Source organism: Phacochoerus africanus, chromosome 15, assembly GCF_016906955.1.
Source record: "Phacochoerus africanus isolate WHEZ1 chromosome 15, ROS_Pafr_v1, whole genome shotgun sequence".
NCBI classification, from domain to species: Eukaryota; Metazoa; Chordata; class Mammalia; order Artiodactyla; family Suidae; genus Phacochoerus; species Phacochoerus africanus.
This window is the reverse complement of record NC_062558.1, coordinates 73,372,594-73,394,068: the sequence shown is the minus strand read 5'-3', so window position 1 is coordinate 73,394,068 and position 21,475 is coordinate 73,372,594. Positions and strand designations below refer to the sequence as shown.

The window sequence follows — 21,475 nt, the reverse complement described above, 5'->3', positions numbered from 1 at the left end:
GGATTTGGGAACTCACTTCCTCCTGGAAACGGACCTTGACTGTGCCTCGCCTCCTTCTCCACTGCCTGCTGTCCCTTTCTGCTACCACCAACAGCCAGGCTGCTTCTCCCTATCTTCGCCACAGGCTCCCTTCTTGTTTTATAAAACTACAAAACATGATGCTTGGCAGGGAAGTTATTCTTTTTTATATGGTATTTCCCCCTTGAAGATAAAAAAAGAAAAAGAAAATTGGGGAGCTAGGGAGAAAATATAACGGAGAAAATAAAAATCACCCTAGTCCCATTCTTCAGAGGAAACAGGAGTTAACATGCTAATACTTCTATTTCCTTCCAAATTTCTCCTGCCCTGTTTTTTTCAATGTGGAGATCTTAACCGTGCTTACAGTTTTAGATCTCATTCTTAAATTTGGGGGGAGGGTGTTTGTTTGTTTGTTTGTTTAGGACCACACCTTCAACATAGGGAAGTTCCCAGGCTAGAGATGGAATCAGAGCTGCAGCCACCAGCCTACAATGCAGGATCTGAGCTACATCTGTGACCTACCCCACAGCTCATGGCTACGCCAGATCCTGAACCCACTAAGCAAGGCCAGGGATTGAACTTGCATCCTCAAGGATACTAGCTGGGTTCGTTACCACTGAGTTACGAAGGGAACTCCTTAAATTTTTTGCATTATGTAATCCCAGACATATGAGAGTACAGCCTATCATGACCCTGCAAAGAGCTGAGAGCCCTGACGGTGAGGGTCCTTCCTGGGCTGCACAACGAGACCCTCCCCTGATAGGGCCCCACAAGGGGACACTCCACTGGAGGAAGGAACACACTTTACCCTGGGGGCCCTCGGGGTTTGACTATGAATAATTGACAAACCTTTCACTAGAATAAGGAGACTCTCACCACCCCTGACCTCAGGGCATCCTCAACTGTGAGGACTAGGAGATTCTAGAGGGTTTTGTCTTGGCTCAGTTCTCTCCCTGGAAAGGTGGTATCATGACCCCTGTTGACCTACCAGATACTGAAAAATAAGTCATCTTGTTTTTTTGTTTTTGTTTTTGTTTTTTTGTTTGTTTGTTTGTTTTTTGGCTGCACCTGTGACATGCATTAGTTTCCGGGCCAGGGACCAAACATGCGCCACGGCAATAACCAGAGCCACAGCAGTGACAATGCCAGATCCTTAACCTGCTGTACCACCAGGGAATTCCTCATCCCATCTTTGTGAAAGCACCCTGGACACCAGAATTGCTATTCACTTAGGGAATTGTTTATTAAAACACTGATGCTGCGGACCATGGCCTGGACCTGGGCTCTGGTCAAGAAATCATTAACCCATAACTCTGGAAAGCTATGGGCTGACTGGAGCCCCTGCCTGCTGCACAGAAAAGCATCCCCATGGGCAAGTGGAATAAACATCTCTCTGCCCTCAAGGCTGCTGAAAAGTGAACCAAGACCCTGAATCTGACAGCCCAGAGAAGATGGTCTGAAAGGTAGCAAAGAGGAAAAGGCAGGAACAGATAATAAGGCTAGATTGGAAAGACAACCAATGGGTCAAAGAAGAAATCAAAGGGAAATTGAAAAAAAAATCTTGAGATGAAAGAAAATGGAAACACAGCATACCAAAACCTATGAGATGTAGCAAAAGCAGCTCTAAGAGGGAAGTTTATAGTAATAAACATCTATGTTAATAAAAAAAGAAAGACCTTAAATAAACTAACTTTACATCTCAAGAAATGAGAAAAAGAACAAAGCCCAAAATTAGCAGAAGTAAGGAAATAAATTTTAATTAATTAATTAATTTTTTTTTGTCTTTTTGCCTTTTTTCTAGGGCCACTTCCGCGGCATATGGAGGTTCCCAGGCTAAGGGTCAAATCGGAGCCATAGCCACCGGCCTACACCACAGCCAGAGCAATGCTGGATCCTTAACCCACTGAGCAAGGCCAGGGACCAAACCCAAAACCTCATGGTTCCTAGTTGGATTTGTTAACCACTGCGCCATGACGGGAACTCCAAGGAAATAAATTTTAGAGTAGAAATAAATGAAATAGATATTAGGAAGCCAATAGAAAAGATCAACCAAAAATATTAAGAATTGGTTTTTTTGAAAAAGATAAACACAATTGACAAACCTTTCATTAGACTAAGAAGACTCAAATAAATAAAACCAAAAATGAAAGAGGAGACATTACAACTGCTATCATAGAATTACAAGGGTCCTAAGAGGTGACTATGAACAATCACACATCAACAAACTGGATAACCTAAAAGAAATGGATAAATTCCTAGAAATGTACAACCTACCAAGAGTGAACCATGAAGAAACAGAAAGTCCGAATTAATCCCCAGTAATGAGTAAGGAGATTAAATCAGTAATCAAAAGACCAATAAAGGGAGTCCCCATCATGGCTCAGCAGAAGCGAACATGATGAGTAACCAGGAGGACGAAGACTGGATCCCTGGCCTCGCTCAGCGGGTTAAGGATCCGGCATTGCCGTGAGCTGTGGTGTAGCCTGGTGGCTAGAGCTCCAATTTGCCCCCTAGCCTGGGAACTTCCATATGCCACAGGAGCAGGCTTAAAAAAAAAAAAAAAAAAAAAAAAGACGAATAAAGAAAAGTCCAAAGTCAGACGGCTTCACTGGTGAATTCTACCAAATATTTAAAAGAGCATTAGAACCAATTCTTCTCAAACTCTTCCAACAGGAAGGTGAAAAGATGTTCAACATCACTAAACATCAGGGAATTACAAACCAAAATGAGCTATTCCTTCACACCTGTTAGAATGTCTATTATCAAAAAACAAGAGATAAATGCTGTGGAGGAGAAAAAGGAATGTATGTACACTGCTGATGGGAATGAAAACTGATACAACCATTATGGAAAAAATATGATAATTCCTCAAAATTTTAAAAATAGAACTACCATTATGATCCAGCCATCCCACCTGTGGGTACATATCCAAAGGAAATGAAATCACTATCTCAAAGAGCTATCTGCCATGAAAAGAACCCTCATGTTCACTCCGGCATTATTCGCAATTGCCAAGATATGGAAAAAACCTGAGGGGTCTGATGCCAAATGAATGGATAACGATGTGAGATCTATATAAAGGCACCTTTGTGTATGTGCATATATATATATATATATATATATATATATATATATATCTACGATGGAGTGTTATTCAGCCATAAAAAGAAGGAAATAGCATGAGTGAACCTCGAGAGTGTTATGCTAAGTGAAATAAGCAGAGAAAGATACACACTGCATGGTGTCACTTAAATGTGGAATCTTAAAAAAAAAAAAAAATCATACTCATAGAATCAGAGAGTAGAAAAGTGGTTGCCAGGGGACGGAGGAGGGGGAAACAGGGAGATGCTGGTCAATGATACAAACTTCCACTTATAAGATGAGCAAGTTCTGAGGATCTAAGGTACAGTATGCTGACTATAGTTAATAAGACTGTATTATATATTTTAAATTTGCTAAGAGACGAGATCTTAAGTATTCTCACACACACACACACAAAGGTAACTATTTAAGGTGACAGATATTAGTTTACTCGATTGTGGTAACTCTTTTTTTTTTTTTTTTCTTTTTAGGGCTACACATGTGGCCTATGGAAGTTCCCAGCCTAGGGGTCTAATCGGAGCTACAGCTGCTGGCCTATGCTACAGCCACAGCAATACCAGATCTGAGCCATGTCTGCAAACTACACCACAGCTCACAGCAATGCCAGATCTTTAACCTACTGAGCAAGGTCAGGGATCGAACCTGCAACCTCATGGTTACTAGTTGGATTCGTTTCCGCTGCGTCACAACGACAACTCCCTGATTGTAGTAGTTCTTTCACAATGTACACACATAACGAATCATCACAGTTGTACAGTTTAAATATACTACAATTTGGTATACATACACAATGGAATACTACTCAGCCATTAAAAAGAACAATAATGCCATTTGCAGCAACATGGATGGAACTAGAGACTCTCATACTAAGTAAAGTCAGAAAAAGAAAGACAAATACCATATGATATCACTTAAATCTGAAATCTGATATACAGCACAAATGAAACTTTCTACAGAAAAGAAACTCATTGATTGGAGAATAGACTTGTGGTTGCCAAGGGGGAGAGGGAGGGAGCGGAGGGACTAGGAATTTGGGGTTAAATTCATGGATTGGAGAATAGACTTGTGGTTGCCAAGGGGGAAAGGGAGGGAGTGGAGGGACTAGGAATTTGGGGTTAAACTCATGGATTGGAGAACAGATTTGTGGTTGCCAAGGGGGAGAGGGAGGGAGTGGAGGGACTAGGAATTTGGGGTTAAATTCATGGATTGGAGAATAGACTTGTGGTTGCCAAGGGGGAAAGGGAGGGAGTGGAGGGACTAGGAATTTGGGGTTAAACTCATGGATTGGAGAACAGACTTGTGGTTGCCAAGGGGGAGAGGGAGGGAGTGGAGGGACTAGGAATTTGGGGTTAAATTCATGGATTGGAGAATAGACTTGTGGTTGCCAAGGGGGAGAGGGAGGGAGTGGAGGGACTAGGAATTCGGGGTTAATAGATGCAACCCATTGCCTTTGAAATGGATAAGCAATGAGATCTTGCTGTATAACACTGGGAACTATATCTAGTCACTTATGATGGAGCATGGTGGAGGATAATGTGAGAAAAAGAATATATATATGTGTGTGTGACTGGGTCTCTTTGCCGCACTGTAGAAAATTGACTGAACACTGTAAACCAGCTATAATGGAAAAAATAAAAACAAAAAATATATATATTAAAATTTTATTTGTCAGTTATTCCTCAATAAAGCTGGTGGTAGAGGGAGAACTGAAAAAAGACTGGAATGAGGAATTCCTGTCGTGGCTCAGTGGTTAACGAATCCAACTAGGAACCATGAGGTTGTGGGTTCGGTCCCTGCCCTTGCTCAGTGGGTTCAGGATCTGGTGTTGCTGTAAGCTGTGGTGTAGGTTGCAGACGCGGCTCGGATCCCGCTTTGCTGTCACTCTGGCGTAGGCTGGTAGCTACAGCTCCGATTGGACCCCTAGCCTGGGAACCTCCATATGCTGCAGGAGCGGCCCAAGAAATGGCAAAAAGACAAAAAGACAAAAAAAAAAAAAAAAGAAGGACTGGATTGAAAGGCATCCCTGAGCTGCCTCCATCTTGCTGTGTGCTCTTAGGAGGGCATCTTAACCTCTCTGTGCCTCCCTGACTCCATCAACACGATGGGAACCTTCCCTCCCCTGCCCTCTCCTTGGGCTCATAAAACAGGAGGAAGACCCCTGTGTTCCCTGGGTGTAGACAGGCCTGTGGTTTAGGCTCACCCACAGCTGGTCTCCCTGCTATCTGCACTCCACTCAGCAACAACGTGAATCAGATCACATCACTTCCCAGCGTAAAACTTTCCAAAGGCTTCCAACTGCCTTTAGAAAATTCCAAGGCCCTACGTGATCTGCCCCAGCAGCCCTTCCAACTTCCTGGGCCTCTGTTCCCTCTGAGCCTTGGCTGGTTGGTTCCTTTTCATCAGCGCCCTCCCCACCTCCACCCCAGGCACTACAGCCTCTTCTGTTTCCTTGTTCTCAGGTTTACCTGCTCAGTGCCCATCTCCCCAAGCCACGGGACACTCCGCGACAGATTATCTGCCCTTCTCTCTGCTGCATCCCCAGTTGGCAGCCCAGGGCACACATAGGGGGTTCCCAGCATACGCACAGCTGCTAAATGAGACACAGGCCCACCTGGTTCCGGAAGATCAAGGCCACCACGCCACCAATGAGCTCGATTATGAGGCAGAGACCAAGGATGTACATAAACTGGAAAACAAAATTCAGAGATTCGCCAAGCGGGGGAAACAGAATGCTATCTGCTCCAAGGTCAAGCTCAATAAGGAGAATCATCTTTATCGGGGTTCCTATCAGCTCCTGGGCCCTTTGCCTGGACTTCCTGTAAGGACGCAGGATGTAGACAGACATTCCCGAGAAAGCCCATCGCTGGAACCCGTGGTCAGGAAGAGTGACTCAGCTGTCCCAGCCAGATTGTTAGGGAGTTTTGTCCCAGGGGACAAAAGGCTTCCCAGCCCCCCGTGGTGGGTGAGGGGATGTCTGAGGCTTAGAAAATACAACCTCCCCCTTCATCATAGAAACAGCCATTGTCCAAACTGACGTCATCATTGTCCAGCCTCAGGCAGCACCAAGACGCCACCCATAGGAAATTTTAGGGGCTTCCCATGTCAGGGGGACAATGAGGAGGAACAGACACGTGGGTGCGGAGTGAAGAGATCTCCCAGCTGGCACCCCTTACTCTGGGGAGCCATTCCTCGGCCCACAGCAAGGGGGGCAGGCGGGGATGACCTCACCCCTGACCCCAGGGCAATCACTTGGCCAAGCACGCCCATCAGCATCCTAGGACTTTGGCCAGAGTTACCAGGAAAGATGCCGAGGGATCAAGAACTATAAGGACTGTTGGCCTGAGGCTGCTGGCGACCATTGCCAAGAGAGCCTGCGGACGGCGCTAGACATCCAGCTGGGAGGTGGAAGAGAGACAGCCCGAGGACACCGTCTAAAGCCCTGGACCCAGTGTGAGCTTGCTGGTTGCATGAGCTAATGACTCACCACAAACTTTTCTGGTTTTTTGTTGTTTTGTTTTGGTTTTTTGTTTTTGTTTTTTTTGCTTTTTAGTACCGCACCTGTGGCATATAGAAGCACCCATGGCATATGGAAGTTCAAATCAGAGTTGCGGCTACCGGCCTACACCACAGCCACAGCAGTGCGGGAGCCAGGCCACGTCTGCTACCTGCATCACAGCTCACGCAACACTGGATCCTTAACCCACTGAGTGAGGCCAGGGATCAAACCCATGTCTTCATGGGTGCTAGTTGGATTCCTTTCCACTGCCCCATGATGGAACTCCCAACTTTCCCGGGTTTTACTTGCTCTCATTTGAGTGTGCCTTCTCCCCCTTTCAACTGATGAGCCAAACCAACACAGGGTGTAAGTAAGAATAACAGTATTCAAATCAGCCTTTATATGCAGACGTGGAGGAAGCGGCACACTCAGGCTGACCCAGCAGGAAACTCTCAGGTAGAGCTGGTTTGAGGCATGGGCAGTAGCTGGGATGCCCCAGGGCCCAGGGGCATTCTCCACAGCTCTCCTGGGGGCTCAAGGACCAGCCCCCTCCACTTGCATCGGCTGAGGGTGTGTGGGACCAACTCACCGCTTGGAGAAGGCACAGGTTGTCTCGGAGGGAAGCCAGCACGCCGACGAAGGACACAATGAACATGATGACGCCCAGGAGGATGAGGATGATGGCCGGGGCCAGAAAGGCACTTTCCAGGGTTTTGTATTTCTGCCTCTCGACCTCTGCATAGATGCCCACGGACAGGACCAGGCCCCCGATCAGCTGCAGCAAGAAATCAAGGGGTGAGTGGAGTTCCCATTGTGGCGAAGCAGAAACGAACCTGCCCAGTATCCATGGGGACTCGACTTCCAACCCTGGCCTCGATCAGTGTGTCAGGGATCTGGCGTTGTCAGGAGCTGTGGGGCAGGTCACAGACGCAGCTTGGATCCCGCATTGCTGTGGCTGTGGCTGTGGCTGCCAGCTGTAGCTCTGATTTGACCCCTAGCCTGGGAACTTCCATATGCTGTGGATACAGCCCTAAAAAGAAACAGAAAAAAAAAAAAAGAAAGAAAGCAGGAAGCAGGAAGTGAGAGAGGAGGGGGGATGGCAGTTGCTTGATTCTTCTTGTTTCTTTTACAAAGGGTTCATCTGTGGGCTTATGGGGCCTGTCACTGGAAGGGCTCACCTCAGATGACCCGACGTGATGAAACCTGCTATGGTTGAACCCTGTTCCCCTCAAGTTCATGTGCTTAAGTCCTAACCTCAGTACCTCGCAACGGGACGGTACTTGGCAACGAGGTAATTAAGTTAAAATGAGGTCACACAACTAGGCCTCGATCCAATATGAATGTTTTCCTTATAAGAAGAGGAGCTTAGGACACAGATGCACACAGAGATCACGTGACGACCCAGGGAGAAGACAGCCATCGACAAACCCAATGTGGCCTCAGAGAAACCAACTCTGCCCACACCTTAATCTTGGACTTGAAGCCTCCAGAACTGTGAGATTGTAAAGCTCTGCTATTCAGAGGTCCTGTGGTGGCTCAGTGGGTTAAGAACCCAACATAGTGTCTGTGAGGATGCAAGTTCGATACCTGGCCTCCCTCAGTGGGGTAAGTATCTGGTGTTGCTGTGATCTGCAGCATAGGCCACAGATGTGGCTCGGATCCAGCAAGGCTGTGGCTGTGGCATAGGCCTCAGTGGCAGCTCTGATTCAACTGCTAGCCCAGAAACTTCCATACGCTGCAAGTGTGACCCTAAAAAGATTTTTAAAACCTCTGCCATTTCAGGCACCCAGTTTTTGGCATTTCACTACGGCGGCCTAACAAACTAAAACATACTCTACTTGGAAATGCTGCTTTAGAGGAAAGTACTGGTGAGTCAGGGGAAGTGCTACTGGCTAGAGGGTCAGAGAACCTGGGTTCGAGTCCCAGCTCTGCCACCTGCTATGCCTGGGCTGTGGGCAGGCCCTGGACTACACGAGTCTGTGTTCTCATCTGAAAAATTGGTATGAAGGCGAGCGTCTCTGCCCTGCGCATTCCTCAGGTTTCTGCAAGGCTTCACTGAGAATGAGGCAAGTGGAAACACTATGAGCCTGAAAGCCCAGGGCCCCTGGGATGCATGTCGCACAGGCAAGTCACCAAGGGAAATTTGAGAACTGCTCAGAGAGACGTACCACTCAGCCCCACAAACATGGAAATGATCTTCAGGATGACCTTCAGGGAGGCTGCAATTTGGAGCAGGAGGGATTTTGAGGGGATGTGGAAGTTGAATTCCTCATCATCAACCTTCCTAACCTGGAAAGGTGACCACGGTAACACCCTTCAGGAGAAACTAGGCAAGAAAGCCCTTGTGGATCCCTTTTTGCTCTCAGCCTGAAAACTCTCACAGTAAATGGAGGGAGTTCCCGTTGTGGCTCGGCAAGTTAAGAGCTGACTAGTATCCATGAGGATATGGGTTTCATCCCTGGTCCCACTCAGTGGGTTAAGGATCTGGCATTACCGCGAGCTGTAGTATAGGTTGCAGACGCGACTCGGATCTGGCGTGGCTGTGGCTATGGTGTAGGCTGGCGGCTGCAGCTCCAATTCAACCCCTAGCCTGAAAACTTCCATATGCAGCAGGTGCAGCCCTAAAAAGAAAAGAAAAAAAAAAAAACTTCAGGGAGCTTTATCAGCTGACACTACCCCAAACCCTCAGGGGAGTCTGGGGCTGCACTGCCACATCACCCTGGGACCCCACAACAGAGTCCTCACTGGCACCCTTCAGCCCATTCTCCACACCAGAGTAACCACCCAAAACCTAATCAGGGCAGGCTGGTTCTCTGTGCCCTCTGAGAGTAAAAACCACCACCCTAGCCCAGCCTACACAGCCTGCCTGAGCTCACTTCTCACTCCCCCTAATTCCTCACTCAGCTCTAACTGGCCTGGGCTCCTCACCACTGGCTGAACACACGAAGTCTGCCACCCCAGGGCCTTTGCACAGGCTGTGCCCGCCACCCGGAATGCTCTTCCTCCTGATCTCCCTGTAGCTCAATGGCTCACCCCTCACCTCCTTCCTTTCTTTGCTCCGTGGTCACCTGCTCAGTGAGGCCTATAGCGTCATTATTTAAAAGCAGAAAAGTCCCAGGAGTTCCCGTCGTGGCGCAGTGGTTAACAAATCTGCCTAGGAACCATGAGGTTGCGGGTTCGATCCCTGGCCTTGCTCAGCAGGTTAAGGATCCGGCGTTGCTGTGAGCTGTGGTGTAGGTTGCAGACGTGGCTCAGATCCCACGTTGCTGTGGTTCTGGTGTAGGCCAGCGGCTATTGCTCCGATTAGACCCGTAGCCTGGGAACCTCCATATGCTGCAGGAGTGGCCCCAGAAACAACAACAACAAAAAGGCAGAAAAGTCCCTTTCCCCCAAATTCCTGATCCCATTTTCCTCTTTGATGTTTTTCCTTTGCACTTGCCAGTATCTAACATATTTTTTGTCTTTTATTTTTTAACTGTTCCCCACCAGAACATAAGCTCCATGTTAGGAGGGATTTTTCTTTTCTTTTCTTAATGGCCGCACGCGTGGCCTACGGAAGTTCCCAGGCTGGGGATTGAACTCGCACCTCCACAACAACACAAGCCACTAGAGTCAGATTCTTAACCCACCATACCATAGCGGGAACTCCCTGGGAGGGATATTTTCAACTGTTTCAGGCATCCCCGGCACCCAGAACATTCCTAACATTTAGTAAATACAGCAGGCCTTTCCAATCAATGTCTGTTGAATGGATGTACGCTGGGCTTCCCAATAAACCCCCTTGGGTTTGAGTCCGGCACTGTCTACCCAGCATCCTGTCTGTCCAAGCATTCTGACTTTCTGGGCCACACATTGCCAAGAGCAGGGACAAATCATCAGATACACTGGGCTTCTCCATGGAGCTGGAGGCCGTGTGGGAGAGTAACCGGAAGCTGCAGTGCTGTCAGCAAAAGTCTGAGTAAAGGAAATGAGGGATAATACAGATGAGAAGCTGGCAAGATATGCCATGAGCGTAAAGTCAACATCCGGAACACGGAGGAGCCAGATCCTCCAGTTACTCCTGTTTGCCCTTGGCCTTAAATAGGCTGTAACGTGCCCTCCACGGAGATCCCTTGACTGCCTTCTAAAAAGCTCCAAGACTGCTCTGGGTAAAGGGAAGCGGCTGCTTCCCTTAAGCTTTGACAAGTGGCCAGATGCCAAAAGTCAAAGAGACCACGCTTACTTAGAGACACCGGCTAACCGCATCGCCGGGAAGCCATGTCCCAAGGGTTCGGGGCGCTGCTGTAGTTCACAGCGAAGTGCCATTCCCCTTGGTTTGAAAGGATAATCTGGGATTACCGAGACCCACTTCCCCAGTCCAAAATGAATGCCTTCCCAACACACACGGGCCAAGATGTGCTAAAGGCACTGACAAACTCGGCCATGAGTCACTTATTAACAAGCTGGCCATATCAGGAAAGCCGTGAGAGAAATGATGTCATCAAAATGACCCACTTGGGTAAACACACTTTTAAATTTATAAAGCAGGGGACACAAACACACAAACAGAGCTCTCTATGGGAAAATGGTGACCACAGGAAATAAAATCTACCTTTGATAGAGAGAGATTAACCAGAGCTATTTCATCTGTACATGCTTCAAAAAACCCAGAACACGGTGAAATCATTGTTCAAGGCCAGCCTAAGCCCTGCGGGTTCTCTGAGAACAAGGGCAGGCATCTTTAAAGAGCCAAATCCCTCCTTTCAAATTATTGCACTTCTTACAAGGAATCACACTCTCAGCCCTAACCCTGAACCAGACACAGAGCCCAGAGAACCTTCCACCCAGAGTTGGGGGTGATGATTAAAGAAGAGCCCCACACAGAATTGACATCTTCAGAGCCCAGGCAGGGAGCACAGTCAATGTGCAAGGACGCAGTGTTCTTGGGGGTGATGAGCTGAGGTTTGAGCTGAAGTTTGACCTTCTATTTTGGTGGAAAGGGTCATTCTCTGGCTGTCACTGAACCAACAAGATACTATCTTAATAGTTTCAGAATTGATTCCATATGCTTCTTTTGAGAGTTGTATGTTTCCTGTTGTTTAAAAAAAAAAAAAAAAAAAAAAAGCTCTTCCTGGATTGGATGGACACAAATCCTGACATTTTCCCAGCACCCCTCCCTCATTCCCGTCCGAGGCTATGCTTCTGGGTAAAGATATCCTACTTTGGAAACCATCTCCAAAACACCAAAACTGACTCCAGCCCTCTTCATAAAGGCAATCGGTGGCTTCCATTTTTATGAGCTCCCCGGACCCCGGGATCTGCTGCAGAGCAACCTTGCTGGGAGGAAACAAAACTTCCTTTGGTCTGATCTCCCTCCTATTACAAAAGATCACCTTTTCCTTGCTAGTCAGCCTTGCAACATCTCCAGACCACTAACGCCATAGGAAAGCTACTATGGCAAACACTGACCCTGAACCCTGGACTCCATCACCACTGTGTACCCAGCCATCACTGGCTGTCTCTCCTGGTCTGGCCGGGAGGGCTGCCACCCCAGCCCCTAGAGCAGCTGGCAGGCAGGCAGCCTCCGAGGCAGATCTGCACCTAGTGCCTGCTGAGCTGGGCTCCTCAGTCAAGGGTCCCAGGGGGAGGAGGCATGGGGAGAGGCTAGCATAACCCTTCCCAGGAACTTCAAGATATCCAAATAATATTTACATCTCCAATGACATCCGTTTACGTTTCCATACGAGTATAAAATTAACTGTCAATGCAACCCCATCTTCTCTTCTCTGCTAAGTATAGCCTCTCCTCAGGTGGCCAGCCACCCCAGCTCCAGTGCAGGAAGCGAATGGCCCATTTGTCAATCAGGACAGCTCTGGCTAAACATGGCTGGGGGTGAGGGGCACATGGCTCTGCCCATCAGGGGCCAAAGAGGGAAAGGACATGCTGCTAGTGGCCCACATGCAAAGCATGTGGCATCTTCAACAGGCTGCATGGAAGCCTGTTGTCCATTGTGAACCCAGGCCTGAAGGTCCCCTCTGAGCCCTGAGGCCTGGAGCTGGCTTCCTCCTCCACAGGCTGAGGTCCAGCTTCACGTAGCTGCTGGGAAGCAGGGGGCCCGGTGAGGCATCCCAGCACCTGCGCCTCCTCCTTCAGGAAGCATCTGGTCACTGGTGCCGGCTGGCTCACCCTCCAGCTGGGGCAGGTCTTAGACAGGACCTGCAAGCCTATTTTAACCCCCAAAGGCATATGCCAGGAACCTACTACGTGCCAGGCTCTGAGACCAATGGGTCACAAGATGACATAGGCTAAGTCTGGGGGAGAGGAGATTGTGAGGCTAGAAATGATGTTTATGCCCTGATGGGTGGGATTCAGGGATCTCTGAAGTGGGGCTGGAGGGAAAAAAACCAACCACTACTTTTGTTAACCTCTAATGTCCCTGGCACGAAAAAAAGGGAAGAACCTCAGGCCTATAGGAAGCATGCTGCAATCCCTCCTCCCCTGGGGAGGGCTCTGGGAATTCAAGCAACTGAGGGAGAAAGGGAGGGTCAGAAAATCAGGATGGGCTTCCTGGAAGAGCCAGAGTTTCCTGGAAGCCCCAAGAACAGCATCACTCTGGAACATCTCATAGGGCACTCAAGGCTCCGGCGCTCTGTGTGGCCCAAACAAAGCACTTTCCTGAGTTTCTGGCTTGAAAGGATGTGGATGCGGCCTCTCACCACTCTTGCCTTGCTCCTTTCTGAACACAGAGACCAGTGTTTATTCAAAAGTCAAGTGCCCTAATCATCTTGCCACTTAACTTTTTAACAAGGGTGGTCTCTACCTTGGGAAAGGAGGTAGAGGAACTTCTGGTCACGTTTTCACAGACATCATTCAGGAGAGAACAATCTCTTCTCCCACTTTCCCCGAGAGAGCTCCATTCGAGTCCTCCCATCGCTTGCCCCCCTAAGGAAAGCAGGACAGATCCAGATTGGATCCAGTGCCCCCAACCCAATCAGATGAGGGCCCATTCTGTCTCCAAGGAGGGTGCCAGACCCACCTCCAGAAGTACAGGGCTGTATTCTAAGCTCTGGGGCCCCAGATCCTGGTGCCACTGACCTGGCCCCAGGGCACTAACTCCAGGCAGCCTGTGCCTGAGGAATGGGGTTCCTCCCAAGCCCTGGAAGAAGCAAAGCAAGCCCTGGAAGAAGCAGCAGAGACTGTCTCCTACCACCAGCAACAACAACAAAAAACAAAACAAAAAACAAAGCCAGTCCTTGGTCTTTGTCACTGGTACTTTGACACTGCCTTGACCCTGCCTTGACCCCTGATGTCCAATGTCCAATTTTTAAAAAATTGGACATCAGGAGTTCCTGTGGTAGCTCAACAGGTTAAAAATCTGACTAGTATCCATAAGGATGTGGGTTCAATCCCTGGCCTCGCTCAGTGGGTTAAAGGGTCTGGCATTGCCACAAGCTGTAGTGAAGGTTGCAAATGTGGCTCAGATTTGGCATTGCTATGGCTGTGGCATAGGCTGGAGGCTGCAGCTCTGATTTGACCCCTAGCTTGGGAACTTCCGTATGCCACAGGTGTGGCCTGAGAAAGAAAAAAAAAAAAAATTGGACATCAATGCAGAGATCTTGGTTAACTGCAACCCTTGGTCCATGACATTCTCTGACAGGCTGCTTTTGTCTGGAGTGTAATAAGCACCATTTATTAACCATGCCTCCTGTGCCCCCTGATGTGCTATGACCCCCTCTGTCATACACTGAGGTTCCATACATGCCTAGGTCTATTTCTGGCTCCCTATCTCTCCCATCCATCAATCTGTCCCTAAAGAAACCTCCCTATTGTAGTGACTACAGTCTTGTTTTTGTTTTTTATCTTTTTTTGTTTGTTTGTTTTTGTCTTTTTAGGGCCACACTTATGGCACATGGCAGTTCCCAACCTAGAGGTTGAATTAGAGCTGCAGCTGCCAGCCTACACCACAGACACAGGAACTCAGGATCCAAGCCGCATCTGTGACCTACACCACAGCTCACGGCAACGCCAGGTCCTTAACCCACTGAGAGAGGCCAGGGATCGAACCCGTGTCCTCATGGATACTAGTCAGGTTCATTAACTGCTGAGCCTCGACAGGAACTCCTAATGATTACAATTTTATAACACCATGGCATCTGCTAGGCCACATCCCTCCTGCCTTTCTTCCTTGGAAATGTCCTGGAGATCCTTGACTCTTGTGTATACTTTTTTTCTTTTTTTTTTTTTGTCTTTTGTCTTTTGTCTTTTTAGGGCCGCACCCGCGGCATATGGAGGTTCCCAGGCTAGGGGTCTAATTAGAGCTGTAGCTGCTGGCCCATGCCAGAGTGACAGCAATGCCAGATCCCAGCCCCATCTGTGACCTACACCACAGCTCACGGCAACGCCAGATCCTTAACCCACTGAGGGAGGCCAGGGATTGAACCCGCCACCTCATGGTTTCTAGTTGGATTCGTTTCCACTGCGCCACAACGGGAACTCCGTGTATACATTTTAGAATCATCTTCTCAAGTTCCATGAAAACACCTGCTGAGGTTTGACTGGAACCGCATTGCATCTACAGATCCCATCTGGGAGAACTGAGACGTTCCTGCCCACAAGCGTGGTTTATTCCTTTTTTATTTAGGTCGTCTTTATTATAACCTCTCAAATAACAGTGCTCGCCACCTCCCTCAAGAGTTTCCATGGCTGTCTCAGCAGATCTGGGGAGACACTTCCAGAAGGCTTTAGGCTGATCCGCCAGCTAAGCCCAGGGTGGGAAACACAGCCTTTCGAGAACAAATCTCTCTGAGAAGCAAAGTGGACACACCAGTCTGCTTTGCTACCCCTCCTGTCACCAGTAGTTACAAAAACATGATTTAAAAGATTCCCACACATTCTCTGTTCTCTGTGTTGAGAAGTTTTTTTACAGGTCTGCCTCATCACTTTCTCTCTCGCTAGCTGATCTTCCACATTCCTATAGCTTAAAAAAATATTAATAAAAAACTCCCATATGCACACAGCACATTCCTGGCTGTGAAAGAGCTAGGCTCGGGGGTTTGCAAGCCCTAGCTACTCGACCAGCTGAGCTGGAGTGGAATTTCTTTCTTTGTCTCTTTAGGGCCACACCTGAGGCATACGGAGGTTCTCATATGGCTGCTGGCCTACACCACCCCCACAGCAATGCTGGATCCTTAACTCACTGAGTGGGGCCAGGTATCAAACCTGCGTCCTCATGGATGCTAGTCAGATTCGTTTCCACTAAGTCATGACGGCAACTCCCAGAGTGGAATTTCTAATCAAGAACCAGCAGAAACATACAACACACTGGGGATAAGTGCTGCCAGAGCCCAGCATCTCTCTGGGAAGTGCTCAGAGGCAAAGGTGGTGTAACAAACAATAAGTGAGGATATTCTGAGACAAGAGACGGAACAGTCACTTCCTCCTGGGAAATTGGAGGACGCCCACTGGAGCCTTGCAGGAGGCACAGGAATTTGACTTCCCACCACTGGACACTCCATCAGCACAGGGACGGGCCAATAGTTCTGCTGGAGGAATGAATCTGAGAAACGATACTGCTTCAGATACCTATAAGCCCAAAGGAAGAAACTCTGGAACCGCATTCCAGAACAGAGCCGTCCAAGATGAGATGACTTATCTGGTGAAGCTGAAAACCACAGAAACAGCCAAGGGGCAAAGGAGGGTCGAAAGCACAGCACCTCCACCTTCCTTCCCTGGACCCCCGCCTTCTTTCCACCTTCCACATGTCTGGATCAAAGGAGTCAGAACCTGCTTCCCAGGGCTGTACTTCCATGGCGTCTGATTATCTTCCCAGATCTCGGCTTCCTGCTGGGGTACACTCAGGCGGACACGCTGTGCCAAACCACCGCTGGTCTCCCCTCCCTTCTTCCCCTGGCCTGGTTGGCTAAGCCTCCCCCCGACCCCAGAGCTGCTGGCAAGAGCCGGTAAGGTGATCTAGGTCTCTCTTCCCTCAGACCCTTCCAAAGGAGACACAGGAGTTCCTGTCATGGCTCAGCAGTAACAAATCCAACTAGTATCCATGAGGATGTGGATTGGATCCCTGGCCTTGCTCAGTGGGTCGGCAATCTGGTGTTGCCATGAGCTGTGGTGTAGGTCGTAGACGTGGCCCAGATCCTGAATTGCTGTGGCTGTGGTGGAGGCCGGCAGCTGCAGCTCTGTCTAGCACAGAGCCTCCTTGCCAATTCTGTGAGCTGTGTCTCCTTTTTTTTAAATTATTATTTATTTATTTATTTAGGCTTTTTAGGGCCGCACTTACGGCACATGGCAGTTCCCAGGCTAGGGGTCGAATCAAAGCTACAGCTGCCAGCCTACCCCACAGCCACAGCAACACAAGATCTGAGCCTCATCTGCAACCTGCCCACCAGGATCTGGGCCAGGCATGCCCCATTCTTCCCTGGGACCGCATAGGAGCTACCCCTGCGGGACCCAAAGTGGGCTCAAGAGGAATTTCAGGGAATGGGGGCGAGGAGGGAGGGTCCTCCACGACCTCAACTCTCCCTGACCCTCTAGGTTACTGAGAGAAGAAGCCACAAGAAAGGAGGGAGCTGCCCAGAATGGAGCAAGCAGTGGGGGAGTGGGCATAGGAGGGGTAGGGAGATGAAAGGCATTCCAGCAGCAGGTGAAGAGGGCAGTGAAGCCTCACCGCCAGGACACCTGAGTTGGGCAGATATAAAGTAAGAGCTGTCTACATAATTTTGTCAATGATAGGGCTTACTGCTTTATGTTTCTTGGGTTTTGTTTTGTGTTTGTGTTTTATGCTTTTTAGGGCCACACCTGCAGCATATGGAAGTTCCCAGCCTAGGAGGTGAATCAGAGCTGCAGCTGCTACCCCACAGACAGCAATGTGGGATCGGAGCCTCGCCTTCGACCTACACCACAGCCACAACAACACCGGATCCTTAATCCAATGAGTGAGGCCAGTGATTAAACCCGCATCCTCATGGATAGTAGTTGGGTTTGTAAGCTGCTGAGCCACATCAGGAACTCCCTATGTTCTTGTTTTTAATGCCAGATGTAGTTTTATACTAAGAAAAATATCAGATTTATACACACACACACGAACCATCACTTGGTTCATTCTTTGCACAGAATCCCACATGTGAACAGAGCCCTTTGCCCCTGAACTAAGGTTGGAAGACAAAGGAGGAAATCAGACCACAAGTGTCAGTGCCTGGCATGACACTTAAAGGGCCTTCAAGAATACAAATTGCCCCCACTCCAAGGGTTCAAGACTCCAAAGAGGTCAAAGGGCAAAAGGGAAAAGGAGGCAGCATTATATACATGAAGGAGCACTGAGGGGGAAGGGGAGGGGGATAAGAGAGGAGCCCTGAACTTTAATCCCAGCTCTGTCCCGTCCCCACTCTGGGCCTCAATTTCCCTGCTCTAAAGGGAGGTGCTTAGCCACAAACCCTAGAATCAGTCCCTTCTCTGCTCCAGGAATCCATGGAAACTTACTACCAGACAGCCTTTGTCAGAACTCCGGCCATTGGCAGACCACAGGTGGTTCAAAGTCTTCCCCTTGACTGAGTCCTCCTCCCAGGGTCTGCCCTGCTTTCCTACCAGGCCAGAAGATGTCACATTCCTGCATGAGAAAGGCCCTACAGGGACCCAGAGATGCCTTTCCCACCCCAGCCGATCAAGGCACACACCTCCAGCACTGCCTCCCACAGCAGCCGTGGGAAGGAAGCCAACCATTTTTTGGAAATAACAAAGCTGAAAGGGGCTAATACCCATTTTCCAAAGCTCTGCTCAAAGCCTTCCTCCACCAGGAAGCCTTCCTGAATCACCTTAGGTATCGAGATCTCTCTGGAGATCGCTCTCCATTTATGATCACCTATGAAATCACCAACAGGAGGCCCTCACTGGCACTGATATTACTGAGATTTTATATATATATATATATATATTTGTCTTTCGTCTTTTGTTGTTGTTGTTGCTATTTCTTGGGCCGCTCCCATGGCATATGGAGGTTCCCAGGCTAGGGGTTGAATCGGAGCTGTAGCCACCGGCCTACGCCAGAGCCATAGCAACGCAGGATCCGAGCCGCGTCTGCGGCCTACACCACAGCTCACCGCAACGCCGGATCGTTAACCCACTGAGCAGGGGCAGGGACCGAACCCGCAACCTCATGGTTCCTAGTCGGATTCGTTAACCACTGCGCCACGACGGGAACTCCTTTTTTTTTTTTTTTTAGCCCCATGGCATATAGAGTTCCCAGACCAAGTATCAGATCTGACCTTCAACTGCAACCTAAATCGCAGCTGCGGCAATGCCGGATCCTTAACCCACTGTGCCGGGCTGGGAATGGAACCTACATCCCAATGCTCCAAAGACACTGCCAATCCCATTGTGCCACAGCAGCAACTCCTGGCCCTCACTGGTACTGATATTTACAGTGCTAACTATGCCCACTGAACAGACCGCTCCAGGTATTTACTACCTACTGCATGCAGGGCATGGTGGCAGGACCCAGCAACACGCATAACACATTTCACCCCAACCACTTCACAGTCTGAACATATGATGTAAATGTGTTAGTCCCAGAAGCTCACAGGAAGTTCAGCTTAGCTCCCAGACCATACTCTCCCCACAGAAGCCATATGGATAGTGGTTAGAGCCCAAACCAGTTCACAGTGGCCTAATGAATCACAGTGCCCCTACAAAAAATCAGGCATGAATTCGTGCCATCCAGCAGCTGCTCCATAAATGTTACTTCTTTTCCCCAGTAAAGTTGCAGAACTGCTATAGCCCTGACACTTCAAGTCTCAAATCAGATGCCAGAAAGCATTTCCCCTTTAGAGGCACTTTGCTCCAAGGATAAATTGGAGGAAAGGGAGCCCTTATTCTGAATTCCAAGGTAGCACTCACGGATTCTACATATATTTAGTAAGCACTTAGTATATACTAGGCACTGGGAATAAAAAGGTAAGACCATGGAATTCCTGCCCTCAAGAAGCTCAGTCTGATAAGACTGCTCTCTACACCAACAAACACAGCAGAGTCGGGAAACTCTGGGGTAAAGGTAATTGAGCACGCAAAGCTTCAGAGGAAGAGATGCTAAACCACAGGCAAGACCGGCAAGATCCAGAAAGGCTTCCTGGAGGAGGTGAGCCTGAACTGAGTCCATTTGATGTACGTAATAGACAAGCAAAAATTTCTGAAATAGACAAAGGCTTTCAGATGCCCATGAAGGTGCCACGGGGACAGCAGGTCAGCACTCTTAGAAAATCTTGAGGACCCCAGAACTTTTATTTTTCAAGATTATATCAATCATTTATTATATAAGAAATTAAAACAGGAATAATTTATTTTTCTGGACACACCTGTGGCATACGGAAGTTTCCAGGCCAGGGATCAAGCCCATGACACAGTTGCAGCCTGCACCACAGCTGAGGCAACGCCGGATCCTTAACCCACTGTGCCACAAGAAAACTTTCAAAACAGAATTTTTTTTGTTGTTTTTTGGTTTTTGTGTCTAGGGTCGCACCCAAGGCATATGGAAATTCCCAGGCTAGGGGTCGAATCAGAGCTACAGCTGCGGGCCTACACCACAGCAACTCAGGATCCGAACCTTGTCTGTGACCTATACAATAGCTTACAGCAACACTGGATCCCTGACAACTGAGTGAGGCCAGGGTTCAAACCTGCATCCTCTGGATACTAGTCAGACTCTCAAATCCAACGTATTTTAAATATTCATTAACTCATTAAGAAATAACAGTAATAGGAGTTTCCTTGGTGCCCTAGCAGTTAAAGATCTGGCATTGTCACTGCTGTGACTCAGATTGCTGCTGTGGTGTCGATTCAGTCCCTGGCCTGGGAACTTCCACATGCTGTGGGTGTGGCCAATAAGCAAATAAATAAATAAATAAAAACAGAGGGCTGGTGGTCAAACTTGGCAGGGCCAGAAGCAGGGCAGCTGGGCATTACATGCCTCCTAATGTGGTCCCATACCTCCCACCACATCCCTTGTGCAGCGCTCGAGCAAGAAATGTGCAGCCTAAACCTAATTACGAGGAAAGCATGAAGCAAATCCGGGATGCTGATGTTGTGCAGATCAACGGCCTGGAGGCTTCAAAGGAATCAAAAGCAGGGAGGATCGCCTAGGTTGGGGGAGATGAAAGCGACATGTCAAAGCCAAGGCAACAAAACGTGTGGACCTTGATTAGGTAAAACATCCACCACAAAGGACATCTGGGGAACAACTGGGGAAATCTCGATAAGGACGGTGTAATAGATGGTCTATTTAATGGTGATTTGTTTTCCAATGCACAAGGGCAGCATGCGGGAGAACACCCTTTTAGAAAGCTGGATGTTGGGGTATGGAAGGGTGAGGTCACAGGGCTGTAGCTTCCTTTCAGCTGGGTTGGCAAAAAAAAAAAAAAAAGTTGCATTTATTGAGAGAGCAGGGCTTGGAGGAAGAGAGATAAGAGAAAGAGATAGTAAAACAAGATGTGAACGGTTGGTAACTCAAAGGTATACAGGTATTTTCTGAACTTTTCTTTCAACTTCTCAGTAGGTTTAAAAAATTGTTCTTAGGAGTTTCCATTGTGGCACAGCGGAAACGAATTCAACTAGTAACCATGAAGTTGAGGGTTCAATCCCTGGCCTCGCTCAGTGGGTTAAGGATCCGGCGTTGCTGTGGCTGTGGTGTAGGCTGGCAGCTGTAGCTCCGAATGGACCCCTAGCCTGGGAACCTCCATATGCTGCTGCTGCAGCCCTAGAAAGCAAAAAAAAAAAAAAAAAAAACTGTTCTTAAGTTCATTTCCCCTGTTGCAGCTTGACCAGGCACTACCAATTTGATGCTCTCCATCTTGCACAAGAGAAGCCGGCTCTCCTGGCCAT

General features: G+C 48.5%; 1 protein-coding gene across 1 annotated transcript in view; it reads right to left on the bottom strand.

Moving 5' to 3' along the window:
- TSPAN15 (tetraspanin 15) overlaps window positions 1-21,475 on the bottom strand; it is a 54,105-nt gene that overhangs the window by 16,033 nt on the left and 16,597 nt on the right. Inside the window, exons 2-3 of the mRNA XM_047760155.1 lie at window positions 7,206-7,391; window positions 5,732-5,806 (exon numbers count right to left, since the gene is read on the bottom strand). Of these exons, the coding sequence (XP_047616111.1) occupies window positions 5,732-5,806; window positions 7,206-7,391 (261 nt within the window). The remainder of the gene's footprint in view (window positions 1-5,731; window positions 5,807-7,205; window positions 7,392-21,475) is intronic.